The sequence below is a fragment of the Bos javanicus genome, chromosome 4 (genome assembly GCF_032452875.1).
Source record: "Bos javanicus breed banteng chromosome 4, ARS-OSU_banteng_1.0, whole genome shotgun sequence".
Taxonomy (NCBI): Eukaryota; Metazoa; Chordata; class Mammalia; order Artiodactyla; family Bovidae; genus Bos; species Bos javanicus.
Window position 1 is genome coordinate 27,824,676 of NC_083871.1, and position 18,986 is coordinate 27,843,661.

The 18,986-nt window shown below is 37.3% G+C and overlaps 1 protein-coding gene across 11 annotated transcripts in view; it reads left to right on the forward strand.

Annotated features, from left to right (window-relative positions):
* HDAC9 (histone deacetylase 9) overlaps positions 1-18,986 on the forward strand; it is a 992,890-nt gene that overhangs the window by 559,016 nt on the left and 414,888 nt on the right. For 9 of the 11 annotated variants that reach the window (XR_009735813.1, XM_061413649.1, XM_061413650.1 and 6 more), the window contains 2 exons: positions 9,739-9,870; positions 15,275-15,390. Coding sequence is in view for 10 of the 11 variants with exons in the window: in XM_061413649.1 (XP_061269633.1) it covers positions 9,739-9,870; positions 15,275-15,390 (248 nt within the window). In the remaining variant the exon portion in view is untranslated. The remainder of the gene's footprint in view (positions 1-9,738; positions 9,871-15,274; positions 15,391-18,986) is intronic. The other 2 variants (XM_061413654.1, XM_061413655.1) reach the window with 1 other exon arrangement.

Below are 18,986 nucleotides of genomic sequence, written 5' to 3' on the forward strand. Positions count from 1 at the left end.
AAAAAAACTTTACTGTGAATTAAAGTATAAATGCAGAGAGTAGCTAATAATATCTGTATCTCAGGGGGGCTTATTTTTATTTGAATGGGAAAGATCTTAGCATGTCTACATGCTAAGAAGAAAGCCAACATAAGAGGGAGTATAAAGATACAGATTGAATAACCTCTGTTAGCATTTTGAGTTATGTTGGTATAATTGCCTAATTTAGCTAAATTCTGCTTGACATTTATTTTTGAAGCCTTATCTTCATTTAGTATCGCTTCCTCCTCCCCTCCCCCCCAACCTGGCTAGTGTATTTAATCTCCATCCCTTGAATTTGCCAATATCTTCCCCTGGACAGGGTTGCTTCCTCTGCCTGGAACTGAGCTTCCCTCTCACCTCTACCTGTCAGAATCTCCCTCAGTCCCCAGGACTTACCCTCCAGGGAAAGGAATCCCTGCCTCCCAGCTCCAAGGCTCCTCTTACACCTGTCATGTGGCAGTGATCACATTTAGTGTGTTATTTGTTCTTGCTAGGCCATGAATGCCCAGTAGGAAAAATCTCTCTAGTCTATCTTTGAGAAGTTGCCTCAGCACTTAACCACACCCCTTTTCCCATTCATTGATTCATTTGTTCAGTAAATAACTAATGAATTTGACCTATGTAGTAGACACTGTATAAGTGCTGAATAAACAGTGGAAACATAGCTAGATATGTTCCCACTCCTCACAGAACTTTGCAACTTTGGTTCTCAGTATTATTTAATAACTCTTAACTAAATAAACAATGAAACCAACTGAACATAATGTTGAATTTAACTATAAAAGTGATGAATTATCTAATCACTTATTATTTGTTTCTATCCAGAATCACAGTATTTGATTAAAATATTTTATCTGTTAAAAATGGTAATTTGTGCTTTAAATGTCATAACATTTTTTTGAAATAATTATTTGTTCTTCTGTCCTAGTATTAAGCACAAAAACAAACCCCAGCACTGAGTAAGCAGTTTGTGTATTCCGTCACTCAGTAGAGTTTTTCAGGGTGCTGCCTAAGCCAGCTGAGCATCAGGCACTGTGGAGAAAACTGCGAGGAAAAGGAAACAGGGTTCAACACAAAGTGCTGCTCTTGGATTGAGGAAGCTCAGGGCTCTGTCATGGGCTTTCAGCTTTAGAGGTGCCTGCTCTGGCTCAGGAGTTGAAGCATTCAGAGATGCTAAGGGAGAATGCCAGCAAGAGCTAATAACCCTTCTGTTCTAGGCTGCGTTTCTGTTTCCCAGAAAAAGTGAAAAGTGAAAGTGTTAGTTGCTCAGTTGTGTCTGACTCTTTGTGACCCCATGGACTGTAGCCCACCAGCCTCCTCAGTCCCTGGAATTCTCCAGGCAGGAATACTGGAATTGGTAGCCATTCTCTTCTGCAGGAGATCTTCCTGACCCAGGGATCCAACCTGGTTCTCCCGCATCATGGGCAGATTCTTTACCATCTGAGCCACCAGGGAAGCTCAACCTCCATATTGTTCTCACATACCTCTCTGAGACCTGCTTCCCGGGTCTCTGTAATACTCCTTGCCCTTTATGGTGATTCATTTTTTTCCCCCTAATCATAAGAACGTGTCATTGTTGTTTTCATATGTGAGGAACCTAAGAATATTTCCATTGATGGGAGGAAATACTCAGAAATATACACATGGCTTCACAGTGATGTGTCCCACTGTTCTGTCTTTGAAAGTAAAACATTGTAGATCACCTAAGTGACCAATGTTATCAAAGGCTTAAATAAAATGGTGCACACTCACATGTATAGGTGGCTAAGTAATACATGGCATATCCTCATAATGTATTTTTAGAAGAATATATAATTGGAAAAGATTCATGATAAAATTTTAAATGAAAGCAGAATAAATAATCATTTTATTTTTTTAAATTTTATTATTTAACTTTACAATATTGTATTGGTTTTGCCATATATCAACATGAATCCACCACAGGTATACACGTGTTCCCCATCCTGAACCCTCCTCCCTCCTCCCTCCCTGTACCATCCCTCTGGGTCATTTTAAAGACTATATAATTACTGGAGAAAAATTCATAATGCATTAAGTGAAGAAACAGGATCTCATTTTCAAATACTTTTATATATACAACGCAAAAGAAACATACTCATTTCCCATTTCCAAAATGTGTCCCATTTCCAAAAATTTCAAACATGTATGAAATTTTGAGATGTATGTATGATTCACAAAATTAGAAGAAAGCAATAGATGTCATTATAAAATAAATACACTATAAACTGATTAATATTTACCAGTGTACTTTCTGAAAAAGAATAATTCTCTTTGAACAAATAGTGTCACAATTGATATGTTGTCAATAAGAAGATGAATGGATGTCTACATTAGTATTTCTGAATACTATTATGGTTTTTCCAGGAAATTGCATTTATATATTGCCATAAATGTGGCTAGCTATTAAAAGCTAAAATTTCCCAATAAATGATTTTTTAAAAAACTTTTACATATGAAATATATGTCATTAACTGGTTGTAATTAAAAAGAGTTAGACTAGAAATTTTGTCCCTTGATATCAAAATGCATAAAATCTGATTCATAACATTAAACATTCATGTTATCGAAGCCCCTCAAAAAGCATAAGTTGTGTTAGATATACTCTTTTGTTCTGAATGCTAATTTTAAAAATCCGTAGGCTTGGTCTAATTATAAAATTTTTTAATTAGAGTAACCTATATTTTTAGATCAACTTTAGAGAATTTACACATGTCCCCAGAGTGTCAGTTCATAATTGTAATGACTGTTTGATTGAACAGTTCACATGTGACTAGGCATGCTACAGTGTTAGCATAAAAGAGAGAAATGATTTGGGCAGGAACTAGTCCAGGAAAGCTAATCTTCAGAAAGGACATTCCAAATAGAGTGAATGAGTGATAGATGATGTCTGCTTGGTTCCAAGTGACAGAATGTTATAATACAGAAATGCCAAGATAGGCCTCCGGGTGGGAAATAGCAGGTGAAATCTGGGGAGAGGTGGGGCTAGGTGGATAAGCTGACAGATATCTAGTCCTGCAAAGAATAGACAATGTCAGAGAAGGGATGTGACACTCACAATGGAGCCCCAAATTTCACCTATGATTGTGGTGTTAAATGTGCAGGTGAAATAGTTGAATATCCCCAATATTCATTAATATAAAGGTGCATTTCTTACTCTAGTACTTAATCTTGATAAATCACTAGTAATTTTAATTAGTAATATCAGTATCCATTACTCAATGAAAAATCTTTTCTCCTATGAGAATTCTCTCTTATGAGAATTAAGAACTTCTTTATACCATGATATGTGGTTATTGAATTTTTGTCTAAACTGTTGGTGTAAAGAATATTCACAAATTAGGATTAAAAATGAATAAAGACAAGATGCACAAAGTAGGTAATCATTCTTAGTAAATGGTAGTATATTTAAGACACACAGTAAATTGAGTAGAAATTATAAACAGGGAGATAAAAGAAGTGAGGAAAATGTGAAAAGTCAATCAGTAAACATAAAGTATTTTAAATATACTGAGTGAAAGATCAGAAAAGGACCACTGTTACTTTTGTTGTTATTATAGATAATACTGCCCTAAGCAAAAGGAATAAACCACTTGTAGCCTTCTGTCTTTGTGCATGCATGCTAAGCTGCTTATCTTTTAATTTTATTTGTTCTTAGTCTTATATATGTACAGAATTATACATTCATTTATTCAACATCTGTCTATTGACCAACTTTTTTGTGATGGCCAGTCAGTTGAACTAGGAACTTCATTCAGCCCCTTTAATCTTCCACCATAGTGTATCTATATATATCATCTCCAATAGAAAACAAAATAGCTCATGGAGATCCCAAAACTCACCCAGGATTGCCGGGTTTTAGTACATGAACTAGTTAGCACTGAAATCTGAGTCTACCGTCTGTGTCAGAGACCTGTTTGCCTCAATAAAAGATAGCTTCTGTGTTTGTATGTGTGTACGTATGCCAAGTGACACTCCCACACTCACATACGCAGTCCGCACATCAATCTCTTAGTGAAATGACAAGTCTGTACCTTATGACTTACTGTGCTTTAGAATCTTAATTTTTTAACCTTTGCGTCTGCTACCTAACTTTAATGCTTTTCTCACTATTTTCACACCCTTTGACACCTAAGTTCATTTTGAAATAGGGAGATCCATATGAGAAGAAAAGATTTCAAATACATTTAACTCGTGAGGCATTTTTCACATGTTTTCTGTTTCGTTTGTTCACTCGTTTTTTAAGCAAAAAGAGAAAAAAGTTTTAGTTCTATCATCTTTAATATTTTTTCATTTAAATAATGGTAATTTTTCATGCAGTGTTTTCATCTCAGCAAACAAATACATTCAGTGGGCACACACACTAAAAGTTCGCCTTCTGTTTTTGTGATTAATTGAGATGTAGAGAGTGATAGGTGTTGGGTAAAAATAGAAAGGCAATTAGTGTAACTAGGCAGGAAATACATTCAAATATAAGCAAAATGTCTCCCCAGTTAGTGATCTCTTTCTGGGCTCTTGAGGATTTTCATCCCATTAGTAAGTCACTGGAATAGAAATCTTCAGTCTTTGGGGAGACCAGAGCATTGAAAATGGCATTAACTCTTAACTGCAAACTTGAGTCAGCACAATAGGTTATTAATTCTACTGCCTGGGTACATGTCATGCTGAGTTCAGTGTGTGGGCTTCTGAAATGTTAGGAGTGAGTTTATAAAGCATTATGAGGACTAAATGATGGTTATTTATCATTCCAACCTTGGCCTTCACCACCAAGATACTAATACTTCTGGTGACTCAAAATCAGAAGTGAAATACAGGCGAAAGTTTTTACTGAAACCAATGGACTTGGCCTTTTACTTAGAAAAGTTGTGATTGTATATTTTGAGAAAATAAATTTATGTTGTACTTTATAGAATATCAGTGATTGCTAGTTTTTACAAACCTATGTCCTCAATTGATAAATATATCATTTTGTCTCAAATGTTACCCTGTTGAGAACTGGAATTCAGACTTTTTCTGCACATTTTCATAGCCAATGGAAGTTGACTAGCTTTGATTTGAATGTTTTAAAATAAAATTCTAAATTTAAAATATACTGAAATATTTACTATTTTAAGCTACCTGTAGCACTCCCTGGTTTCTGATAATCTTTTTTCTTCTGATACTCTCCTACATCCTCTTTGAGAATCTCCAAGATATCATTATCCCCTTTATTTCTCTCTGTGTAGAACAGTTATTAACATCTTCCATTTCCTGATTACTTGCCCCAGAGTTTTCACACTTGGCCATACCATTTGGGTCCAGATAATTCTTTGTTGTGAGGCTGTCCTGTGCATAGTAGGATGTTTAGCAACATCCCTGGGCTCCACCCACTACATTCCTGTAGCAACTCCCCATACTGACAATCAGAGTATCTCCAGACATTGCCAGATGTCCCTGGTGTCAAAATCTTTGCCAGCTGAGAACCACTGGTTTATCTTCTACTAGATATTATTTTGTTTGACTCCACGATAACTTTGCAAAATATGTACAACTGTGTTACTCAGAGTTTTGGCAAGTAACAGAACCCACATGATGCGGGTCATAGGCTTTTATGAAGGGACTGCTTACAACAGCTTGGAGATGTTGAGGCACCTATAAAATAGCTACAGCAGGAAGCCATTCCCACCCCTAGTGCTGAAGAAGCACAGAGAAGAAATAAGGCTGCTAGAGTGCTGGGAAAGCTGGAACCATGGAACGGAGGCTTCGAGAGGGAGATGAAATCAGGAAGAGACAAAGCTAAACCACGCGATGCAGTGCTATAGCAGAGAGAGCATAGGATACGATCTCGAACTCCTTAATTCTTCCATGACTGGCCAGTCTTACTAGTAGGCTGAGTCCAAACAAGACCCAACCAGCAAAGGAATGGGGTGATGCAACCCCAGGATTTGGTCTTGTGATCTCAGAGAAAGAAGGAAAATGCAATCTATTGGGACGTATGGAGGAAAAAAGAAGGAAAAACAAACTATCTCCATTTTAACATGAGAAACTGAGATTTAAAGATATAAAGTAATTCATCCAAAGTCAAATACCAAATGCATAAACAGGCACTTAAAGCACATCTGTTTCACTCCATAAACTACAACGGTATCTTCATAGCCGACTTTCATGAATGAGCAGACTGATAGTAGATGATAGATGCGAAACCAAAATCCCGTTCTCATACCTACTCTGATGTCCACTTTTTTTTTTTTAATGTTGACTATAGAAAGCTATTTAAAAGATGAATATCCAGCTCATTCTCAAATAGATATATAGGAACAAAAATTTTCTGCTGACCTGTGAAGTCATTTTCTGAAAAGCTTATGGAATTCTAGGTTTCCTGTAGAATGTTTAAGTGGCACATGCTGGATTACCAAGCTGTTGTCACATTTTCATCTTTACTGCAGATATTCCGCCCTGGCTAGTGCAATGTGTGAGGAGAAGAAGGACTAGACTGGGTATCAGGGGATTTGGGGCTCAGTCCCAGCTCTGTCACTCCTACCCTGGCAGTAGCAGCAATAAAAAAAATGACCTAAACCAAAATCACTGCAGATGGTGACTGCAGCCATAAGATTAAAAGACGCTTGCTCCTTGGAAGAAAAGCTATGACCTACCTAGATGGCACATTAAAAAGCAGAGACACTACTTTGCCAACAAAGGTCCATCTAGTCAAGGCTATGGTTTTCGCAGTGGTCATGTATGGATGTGAGAATTGGACTATAAAGAAAGCTGAGCACTGAAGAATTGGTGGTGTTGGAAAAGACTTTTGAGAGTCGCTTGGACTGCAAGGAGATCCAACCAGTCCATCCTAAAGGAAATCAGTCCTGAATATTCATTGGAAGGACTGATGTTGAAGCTGAAACTCCAGTACTTTGGCCACCTGATGCGAAGAACTGACTCATTGGAAAAGACCCAGATGCTGGGAAAGATTGAAGGTAGGAGGACAAGGGGATAACAGAGGATGAGATGGTTGGTTGATATCACCGACTCGATGGATGTGAGTTTGAGCAAGCTCTGGGAGTTGGTGATGGACAGGGAAGCCTGGCGTGCTGCAGTCCATGGGGTCGCAAAGAGTTGGACACAACTGAGCAACTGAATTGAACCGAAACCTTTTTCTTCCCTTTGGCATTCACCCAGATCTTCATAGTTATTCTTAGGTATCTAATCCTGTGGCCAAAGTTCTGTGAAGTAAGGAAGATGTTAGAGTTTCACATTTGAATTCACAAATGTAGAGCCAGGCTCAGAAAGCACTAAAATCGCACTGAAAATCTTATAGGTGGGATGTGTGGTCCCGATTCCACATATTCCTGCTGAAACATGGTGCCTTTTCTATTCCATCTTTGAAGTGATGAATCAATTGGTTTAGTCCCTCTGGAGAGCCAGTCTGTAACATCCGAATCCATTAGACTTCATCATAAAGTCATGTCTAGATCAAGATCTAAGAATCTGTGGTTTTTATCCTAGGCTTATAAGCAAGATGACAGCAGATGCCAATATATTAATAGCATATAGGGATTCATTTTTTTTTTTATTTGAAATGGAATATATATATTAACCTACAACTTATCAGAGACAAAATTGGTGTTTTTTAAGGCATTTAAAAATAAATATATGGGGGTGGGTGTGTGTATGTTAGTCACTCAATCATGTCCTACTCTTTGCAACCCCATGGTCTGTAGCCCGCCTGGCTCCTCTGTCCATGGAATTTTCCAGGCAAGGATACTGGAATGGGTAGCCATTCCCTACTCCAGGGGAATCTTCCCAACCCAGGAATCAAACCTGGGTCTCCTGCATTGCAGGCGGATTCTTTTCCATCTGAGCCACCAGGGAAGCCCAAGTATCGGGGGTGAGGCTGGGGATCTAGGTGAAATAGTATATAGTTCCATCTTCCCCTTTATTCACAGGTATGTTGGATGCTAGTAATTCAGACTCAGTCTTCTTTGCTAAAATCAAGTGGGTTAAGGAATGTCTGCCCTCCTGGAAAGTCTGGCAAGAACTTTAATCCTTCCCCCAAACTATTACCCTTCTTTGCTTCAAGGTGGGAGGCCCAGGAAGTAAGACCTTTGTGGTCTCTAGTCCCTGGGCTTCTTGTACTCATTCCTGATTTCTACCCTTATCTCCTGCCCATTTTCTACTTTTACAATATTTCCAGGTCCCCATTTTTTTTTTACTTTTTTAATGTTTGGGGGCATAAAATCAGCTGTAAACCTCCCCTCCCTCAATTTAACTTTTTAATTTTCTCTAGCCAGTTCCAAGAAAATCTAGGATTCTCATCCAAGGTAGATCTAAAAAGAGAGGGGTGAGTGAGAGAAGAACAAAGAGGAAACTAAAGTATTTGATATCAAAAATAAATGAGTAATAGAAGATTGTAAATTCTACTTTTGATATCCTCTGTAGTTGGGCAGAACTATAAAATTCCTTCAAAGAAATCATTTTATCTGCTCCAGAATTCTAGCTACCTTATAACATTGTTCCTGATATATGTGATTAGTAATGCTTTGGAAAATCAGTTCTATATTTGTTCTGCTGTTCCTACATAAAGAAAGGTTGAAGAGCAGTATTTTCAGTGTTAGAAGTTTACACGTGAGCTAGGTTATCTGGGTACAGATGCTGGCTTCATCATCCCTTTTTACTGTGATGACTTTGGGCAAGTTACTTACATCTCCATGTTTTGGTTTCCTCACTGATACAATCAAAGTGTGAGTAGACTCTGTCCCATTAGATTTTCTGTGGTTAAAGAAGTTAATATTGACAAAGATTTCAGGACAATAGTGGAACATAGTGATCACTATATAAATGTTAGTTGTCTTCAGAAGCATTGTTTTCCTAATTATCATCATCACCACTGCCTCCATCATCATTGATTTCTACTACAGAATCAATACAATGTTTCCATTCTTCTAAAGTACAATCACTTCAAAACTTTATGCATGAAGATAAATTATAGAGCATCACTCTTTAGAATAGTGTAACCAAAGAAACACATATGTATGAATAATATACTTTTGTATTTTGGAATATATAACCTAACTCAGAACTTTACCTATAAGAATTGGCCACCCTTCCTTTCTAACTGACTGTGTATTCACTGTATACGAAGGTTTACTCATAGTGATTCTACTTGGTTTGTGTTATTATACTAAGTGTATTTTCCCAGGATTTCAGGTTAAAAACTACTGACATTGAAATATTTCAGGAGTCAGAATTAGACATAAATTATTTTCTGCAGAGGTGTCTTCCTATTACCAGAAGTCAGCCAAGAGTCTCTAAAATCACATTAGGGTACTGTTTTTAGTGGTTCTTGAGTTTCACCCTTGAGAGAATTAAAAGAACTGACAGTGAAGTATAATAAATCTTATTCTGACCCAAACACTCTCAGTCATTTAACTTCCCATTAACAATTCCAGTTCTACTAGATAATAGGTAGAAAGCATATTTTTACTCTCTTTTCACTTTACATTTAGAAATGTAGAATAATATTTCACACATTTCATAAAAATAATTATGACATTTGTCTGTTTAATTAATTTATAATCAATGCCTTATTTATATGCTTGGGTTTTAATTTGACATGAGAAGGGACCAAGAAGAGGGTGAGCCTTTATTTTTTTTTTTTTTACACAGGAGCAATTGGCTCTCCATTTTTTAATTTTTATCTATTTTCTTTGTCTCAATTCCCAGCCTCTGAGCCCAACTTGAAGGTGCGGTCCAGGTTAAAACAGAAAGTGGCAGAGAGGAGAAGCAGCCCCTTACTCAGGCGGAAGGATGGAAATGTTGTCACTTCATTCAAGAAGCGAATGTTTGAGGTGACAGGTAATTGAGGACTGGGTAGATACACACTGGAGAAAAAAAAAAAAAAAAAAACTGCTGCCAGTAGGAATGAAACAAAATTAGCTTAGAATAAATATACCTGCTGTATATTAAAATTTATTTTGAAGAGAAACATTTCTTGAAAGGAAGTTATATTGAAAACTCACAAGTAGTTCAGTAAACCTTGCCATGCATTCACCAGCTGTGTTAAACAGGAAATGAATGAAAAACAGAAATATATGTCAATAGGCATAACTAGGGAATGCCAGAGCTCACCTTAATCTTTTCAGAAACGAGCAGTCCATTTTGGGAATGCCAAGCCAAAGAATATAACTTTTAATGAAATTTGATCAGAAATGAGCAGAGGGAGGTTCAAGAAGAATACTTCCCCCATACTCGACATTAATGTACAGAATACATCTGGGAAAATTAAACTATGTGAAACAGCAAAACCTTCACTTTTCAACAAATTTACAGAACTCATAAATGACATTATGTGTTTACTAGTGAACTGGGACTTGTGGCAGGAGGGGATATATTATTGCCTTTTATGAAGGGAAAGAAACTGTCATTTTCACTAGTCTCAAATGGAAGAGTTCTTAGTTTTTTAGCTGCCTGGTTAGTAGTGGGGTGAACAGGTTAGGAAATTCAGCCTGATGTCTTACAAAGCCCTCTAGTCCCATTTGTACCTGGTCTGAGAAGACATAGGGATAGAAGAACCAAAAAGGCTAGCCAAAATAACAAAACCAACTATTGTTTGAGTAACTACTTAGAGGTATGCATTGTATGTGACCATTTCCTTTGGTTGCATCAATATAGAAATGGAAATCTAGAGCCATGTTTGTCCATTCTCAAGGGAAATGGTGCTTATATCAAAGTAGTCAGTTGGCATTATTTCGCTAGGATAAAATTTTATACTTAGAAAGTTTTTTTAAAAAATTATTTCTTTTCTGTATCTTCTTTGGTCATGATAGTGTCTAGTTCAGGGAGACAATATGAAGATTGTGGAGGCAGAGGTGGAAAAGTGTAGACTACCAATTAGGGAGTATTTTGACAGATTACTAGGGAGAAAAAAAATGTTTAGTCTCCTATTCAGTCCTGACAGATTAATATGTTTATCTGATGAAAAGTATTGGTGAAAATTTTTTTCTTAAGGCATTATAAGTATTAAATAAATAATTATTTTACTAGAGTTTATTTTCCAGTATCAAATACAATCACTAGTTTAGACCAATTCAATAATGAATTTAGAGTTACAGACTTTTCCCCCCAATAAACCTATTTGTATTTCATTAAATGAAAATCTTAAGTAAGTTTTCATAATAGAAGTCCTTGATGGGGGTGGGGATGAATCTGTAGAGTGAGTCTGTATTAATGAAAGTAAAGAATAATGAACATATCAATTGTCTAGTGTAATGACCTATAGGTCATTTTTCTGATGGGAGATAGTAGGTTCTCTCATAACAGAAAAACTTAAAGAAAATAGAAACACATGTATATTTCTTTTTTGTTTCTTTAAAATCTTATTAAGGGTTTATATATTTATTGCAATGTCCTTTTCTATTTTCCTGTTAATCTTTTTCATGATCATAACTTTTCCCCACATGGTCACTTTTTCTTTCTTACCAAATTTCAGTGGAATTTAGCTCACTACTTAACTGAGTAATAATTAATTCTCATTTATAAGGGTTATGATTTGCTAGAGTTCTACTCAGGTTCTTGTGAAATATCATAATTTTCTCTCATTTTGTGAGATAGTAACTCCCCTTTTCAACTGAGGGAAAAAAACTTGTATTTGAAGAGACTAGACACACATTTCTGATCAGTGAGATGGGACTTATGGATGCTTTGGTTGATATTTTTAACTATGTAAAACTGGTGTGTTTTAACTGATAACTTTATGTTGCAGTTAATCTAAATGTTTTTGGAGAATTTGAACTACTGGACACAAGGTTTTCTGCACCTTTACATCCTCTTTCTCTGTCAGCTTTCATGTGATTAGGATGAGCTCTGTTTGGATCTTAATACTAATTATTTTTGCTGTCCAGTCAGAGACCACCATAGCATCATAGCAGTTGAATTGCCACTGCTGTTCATGTCTCACCTCTATCCTCTCTCTTCCCTGTTTCATAGGTTCAGCTGTTTGCTTTTTTCCAAACCCATGCCACCTCTCTCCTCCCGGTAGTTGACATGAGAGCCACATGTCATCGTCCCCTTTTTCAAATTCAAGGGTCTTCTGCTCTTCCCCCTACAAAGCCATGCTATTTTAAAATTCTAGGTCCTGGCACATTCCTGTGCCTATAATGTCTTCTCTGCTCTCCCCTTCTCCACTGCCCCCTTTTCATGAGTTTCTCGTCCTCAAGCCCCAGTTGTGATATTACTTCTACTTAGAGATTTTTCTCAGTGTTCCCAGAAAATCAGTTGCTACCTCTTCTCCCAGACCATGTCCAGTGTGATCTTGTAGAATCCTGTGGTAGAATCTATCGTCTTACATTCTAGTATCTGCCATAGTGATTTCTATTCAATACATAAGGTAACACTTCTGTATGAATATCACATAAAATAATATAAATAATATACTTTTAAATTGACAAGACATTTTAAAATAGTTTTCTTTTTCTTTTTTTTTTTTAAAAAACAGAATGCAGAATGGGACTTTAATGAGAAATCAGTGTGTAGTCATACAAGAAAGACAAGAGTTAGGGGTCCAGGGGAAACATATTCTTGATGGATTTTTTTTAATGTTCATTTTCTTTCTTAAAAGAAAAATAAATAAGAAAGAGATACATATAAAAAGTAGATTAATCAAAATGTAAGCAAGATATATAGACTGAAAGTCAGTGAGCGAAATATATTTAGGAACTTTATGATACCAGTGACTTGAAATCCCATAGTAAGTAGGTGGCATGATCAGAATTCTGTCATCAGTCTCACATTCTTTCCATTGGTGATACACTTCTGAGTAGAGAAATATTTATAATAGAAAGTTGAATGTTGTAAGGGTTCCGAGGGAGGGCAAGCAACTATAGCCTGCGACTTGGGCACTCCCATTTACAGGGGACAGATGGTATATGAGCCAGGCTTTGAACATAGAGGTGGGATTGACCCTGTGATGAAGTAGGTGGAGAGATAAGAACATTAAAAAGCTTGAAATGGGAAAGTGGCACATACGGGGAGTAGGCAATTTAAATTTGACTGAGTGCAGGGTTCAGAAAGGGCAATAGTAGGAAATAATGTCAGGCTCCATTTTGGAGCAGAGGAACATAGTGAAAGTTGTCTCACTCTGATCCATCTTGCAGCAGTTTAAGGAAAGTTTGGAAGGACTGCTGTAGCAACTCAGAAATGTTAGAAGATATTTTCTGTAGTCCATGAGAGGACAATGAAGGCGGAGAGATTAAACTGAAATCTTTGTAGTCAGAAGAAGATGAAAAATAATGGAAAGAACAAAACAAACTGACCCAGTAATTGATTAGATTTGGAGTAAGGAAGGGAATGAGAATGAATCTAAGGATGACTATAAACAGAGTTAAGCAGGGCACGTTTAATAGTAAAATACACTGAATTCGATATACACTAAAGAGAGATAAACAATGTCCAGCATTCCAAAAGGATTCAGACTGGAAATTCTGAGAGGGAACAACAAGAAATACAGCTTTTGTGGGAGGAAATATTGAGGGCAGGAGAAGGGGATGACAGAGGATGAGATGGTTGGATGGCATCACCAACTCAATAGACATGAATTTGGGTAAACTCCAGGGGTTGGTGATGGGCAAGGAGGCAGTGATGGGCAGGGAGGCCTGGTGTGCTGCGATCCATGGGGTCACAAAGAGTCGGACACGACTGAGCAACTGAACTGAACTGAAATGAATGCAAGGAGTCTGCCTAAAGATGATAGTTGGTGTCATAACTTTGAATTATTTTGACAAGGGAAAGAGAAATAGGATAAGGCTACAAACTTTGGTGAATACCTACATTTAGAAATTGATTGAAAGAGGAAAAGCCAGAGAGATGGAAAAACAAACATGGAGGTAGAGAATTTTATTGTAGAAAGGATGAGGAGAATGAGAACTGTTTTGTCAAAACTGTTCAAATGTGGTATTTTGAGAGATCAATTGCTGTCCACAATGAGTTAAGCTAGATGGCCAGCTCTTAAAGGAATGAGCACATCACTTATTACAAGTTACTAGCATGCTTTCAGGCTAGAGGGACAATTCCAGTGGAAAAGGACAACATGAAGGTTCAAAATAATTGATGGAGCAAAATCTTAAAGCAGATGTTCGGGGGTGGGGCCATGGGTGAAAGTGTATGTGACAGTATTGGAGCAGGGAGCAGAAGAGAAATGTTTTCACTTTGATGTGGGCAAGGAGAGTATATATAACAAAATCATGAGGTAGAAAGAAAAATTACTGATGGAAATCATTTAGAAGTTGTCAGTCTCCAAGAAGCGTGAATCACAATCATTTGTGCAGAGCTGAGTAGACGAAGGATGAGACACCTAGAAAAATGCTGAAATGAAAGAACTGTGGAAGATAATAGGGAATTGATTAGAGCTCAACAGATAACTTGCCAAAGCTTGATGAAGTGGCCTCTCTTAGCTATATTTCTAGGATCTGGAAGTTTATATTTCATTAATTAGATATTTTAGTAAGTGAACTACCTCAGTCATAAATTGAAATGCGTTTGAATTTTATATCTGAAGATGACAGAGATGATCCATAGTGTTGTTATTTAACTTTTGGTAAATGAATTTCTTGTTATATTGGTCTTTAAAATTGAACATATTAAATTTAGGCAGCTTCTCATCTTCTGGAAAATAAGTTGGGTAGAGTTAAGATTAAACAATGTTGTACAAGGCGATCAGTGTAACACTGAGATTTTATCTTCTACTGTATTTTCTTCATATAACTTTGACTAAGATGTGCTGTAATAAGGTATAGCCTTAGTATATTAAATAAAGAGCTATTTATAACATAGAATATAAGCATTTTTTCCACATACCATGGAAATGGTTCCAGGCCTCATGTGCTGATGGCATGTTTTTATGAACTATGCAAGTCTATTAGAGTTTTTTTTTTTTTATGATAGCACAAGAGGAAGTATTAGAAGATTACTTTCTTTCTTTTTTCCTAATCAAAAGCTTCTATAATCCCCTCTAGCTGAATATCTTCTCTAAAATTATTGAATACTATGTTGTATTTTTAGCAGTGAAAAGAAGGGGAGAAAAGTGATACGAAAATTCAGAAATCTTCCAAATTTTTTCAGGGTTCTTTTTATTTAGTGACATGGTGCTTGTCATTCATTCTGGGGGCAAAAAACAGTGTCTGTTGCTGTATGTTACTTGAGTATAACTACAGTTCCTCTCTGTATGTTTTTCATGAGTGTATTTGTACTTCCCATTGCTTTTCAGAATCTTCAGTCAGTAGCAGTTCCCCAGGATCTGGTCCCAGTTCACCAAACAATGGTCCAACTGGAAATATTACTGAAAATGAGACTTCAGTTTTGCCACCTACTCCTCATGCTGAGGTAAGGCTCTTATTATTTTGGTTGTTTTGAAAGTTAAATCTTTGATTAGCCCCCTAAAATTCAGTGATATTTCTAAACTGAGGTTTAAAGCCACCTGACCTTAGTTACTTTTCTGATAGGTTTATAATGTGTGGAACTGAGTATATGTGATTTTATTTACAAAGTTTGGATGATAATCACAGGTTTGAAAATGCTGAAATTTAATCTTCAAAAAAAAAAAAAACACACACACACACACACACACACTCTTAGTTGTGCTGAGTATACACTCACTGCCCAGTACCTGTACAACCCTGAAGTCCTTCTTCATGGCTCTTGGTTATTCTGCTCTGAGTAGACACATCAGTAAATGAAAACAACTTCATGCAAACCTTTCAGAAGAACAGTTGCCCAGAAAAGTAGGTTTGATACATTTGACCTGAAGAGTAATGAAAAATAGTTGTAGTATCATAATTGAGGAACAGAGTTCCACTAAGCAATGTGTTGAGGACCTTCTATATGCTATTCATTTTGCCTGGCAGTGAGGATAGACAGATAAATGATGTATGAACTCTGTCCTTGAAAAACAAAAAATTCAAGAAAATGGGTCTGAAATAACACATGATTTGTTGAAGCCAGTGATATAAGAATAGAAAACAGTAAATTTGGGAGTCAACAAGAATTTGTCTGTGTGTATAGACAATAGAATGGGAAAGACTAGAGATCTCTTCAATAACATTGGAGATACAAAGGGAACATTTCATGCAAAGATGGGCACAATAAAGGACAGAAAGGACAGAAATGGCAAGAATCTAAAAGAAGCAGAAGAGATTAAGAAGAGGTGGCAAGAATACACAGAAGAACAAAACAAAAAAGGTCTTAATGACCCAGACAACCACGATAGTGTGGTCACTCACCTAGCACCAGACATCCTGGAGTGGGAAGTCAAGTGGGCCTTAAGAAGCATTACAACAAATAAAGCTAGTGGAGATGATGGAATTCCAGCTGAGCTATTTCAGATCTTTAATAATGAATCTGTTAAAGTGCTGCAATCAATATGCCAGCAAAATTGAAAAACTTGGCAGTGGCCACAGGACTAGAAAAGGTCAGTTTTCATTCCAATCCCAGAGAAGGGCGATGACAAAGAATGTTCAAACTACCATACTATAGTGCTCATTTCAAATGCTAGCAAGGTAATGCTCAAAATCCTTCAAGCTAGACTTCAACAGTATGTGAACTGAGAACTTCCACATGTACAATCTGGCTTTAGAAAAGGCAGAGGAACCAGAGCTCAAATTGTCAACACCCATTGGATCATAGAAAATACAAAGGTATACCAGAAAAACATCTGCTTCATTGACTATGCTAAAGCATTTGATTGTGTAGATCACAATAAACTATGGAAAATTCTTCAAGAGATAGAAATACCAGACCACCTTACCCGCCTCCTGAGAAACCTGTATGTAGGACAAGAAGCAACAGTTAGAATTGGACATGGAACAGGCTGATTCCAAATCAGGAAAGGAGAATGTCAAGGCTGTATATTGTCACCTTGCTTATTTAACTTATATGCAGAGTACACCATGCGAAATGCCATGCTGGATGAATCCCAAGCAAGAATCAAGACTACTGGGAGAAATATCAACAACCTCAGATGTGCAGACGCTACCACTCTGATACCAAAAGCCAAGAGAGAGTAAAGAGCCTCTTGATGAGGTGAAAGAGGAGAGTAAAAAGCTGGCTTAAAACTCAACATTCAGAAAACTAGGATCATGGCATCTGGTCCAATCACTTCATGGCAAATAGAAAGGAGGAAAGTGGAAACAGTAGCAGATTTTATTTTCTGGGCTCCAAAATCACTGTGGACAGTGACCGCAGCCATGAAATTAAAAGATGCTTACTCCTTGAAAGAATAGCTATGAGAAGCCTAGACAGTGTATTAAAAAGCAGAGACATCACTTTGCCAACAAAGGTCCATCTAGTCAAAGCTATCATTTTTCCAGGAGTCATGTACGAATGTGACAGTTGAACCACAAAGAAGACTGAGCACCAAAAAATTGGTGCTTTCAAACTGTGGTGCTGGAAAAGACTTGAGAGTCCCTTGGAGAGCAAGGAGATCAAACCAGTCAATCCTAAAGGAAATTGATCCTGAATATTCATTGAAAGGACTGATGCTGAAGCTGAAACTCCAGTACTTTGGCCAGCTGATGCAAAGAGCTGACTCATTGGAAAAGACCTTGATGCTGGGAAAGATTGAAGGCAAAAGGTGAAGAGGGTGGCAGAGGATGAGATAGCATCACCAACTCAACGGACATGAGTTTGAGCAGAGATAGTGGAGGATAGAGGAGCTTGTTCATGGGGTCGCAAAGACTTGGACACATCTTGGCGACTGAACAACCCAATAGACTATGTATATAGTTTCCATGTCAGGCTAAGCAAAGGCAACAGCCACTCCTATGGAATCAGCTGTTTTGAAGTCACCGTCATTGACTGAAATTCTGAGTTTTACTTCTCTGTCATTATAATGCCTCCTTATCATGCATTGCTCGCTACAGGAGAAAGCTGGTATAGTAACTTCTCATATATAACTGTGACATGCATCTTCCATTGTACTGTATAGAGTCATGATACTTTGGAGCTGAAAGAGATTGATTGAATCTCTGATTCTTGAATCATCTGCTTTTCTGATATGTGATTATCAGACTTCCACTGGAGCACTCTTATTCAAAGGGAACTCACTTCACTGTTTCTTCACGCAATCTAGTTGATTTTGGACAGTCAGCTTGACTGATAAAAAGTATCTTCTGTATATTATGCCAAAATATATGTCTATAATTTCATACATACTAACATAAATATATAATAAATTATTTATAAGTCATAAATTATCTGGCTAATTGAAAGCAGATACCCAGAGGTTATCCGTGATAGGGAAAGAGCTGGAATCAGTGAAGTCACTTCTGTGAGGACATTTGTGTATTTGAGTCTTGAGTTTTGGTTTTCAGAAGAGAGAAGGCAAAGCCCTGTACTGACCAAAGAAGATGTTCTAATAGGAGACCATCCAACCCATGACCCATATTTACGCTACATTGGTGGGTCCCTCATCCCCACCCCCAGAGATATCTTGATGTAGACCAGGGCAGGGGCACGCTGTCTCCTTGCGGAGTTATAACCAGAATATATAAGGCTGTAACCCAGATTTTTATAACTTCAAATTGTTAATGTAATTTAAAATGCCCCAGATTTTTAGTTCCCTAGGTATCTGGAAAAAACAAATGTAAATCCTTTCTAGATGAATGCACATTCATTTTGTTTTACTTGTTTTTTAAAGATTCACTTGTTTGTTATTTGTTTTATTTTTGGCTCTGGTGGGTCTTCGTTGCTGCACGCGGGCTTTCTCTAGCTGTGGCGAGTAGAGGCTGCTCTCTGGCTGTGATGTGTGGGCTCCTCCTCGTGGTCGCCTCTCTTGCTGTGAGCATGGGCTCTAGGTGTGCAGACTTAAGTAACTGCAGCACATGGGCTCAGCAGTTGTGTCTCGTGGGCTCCTGAGCAAAGGAACACACAGGCTTAGTTGCTCCGAGGCATGTGAGATCTTCCTGGGCCAGGTATCAAACTGG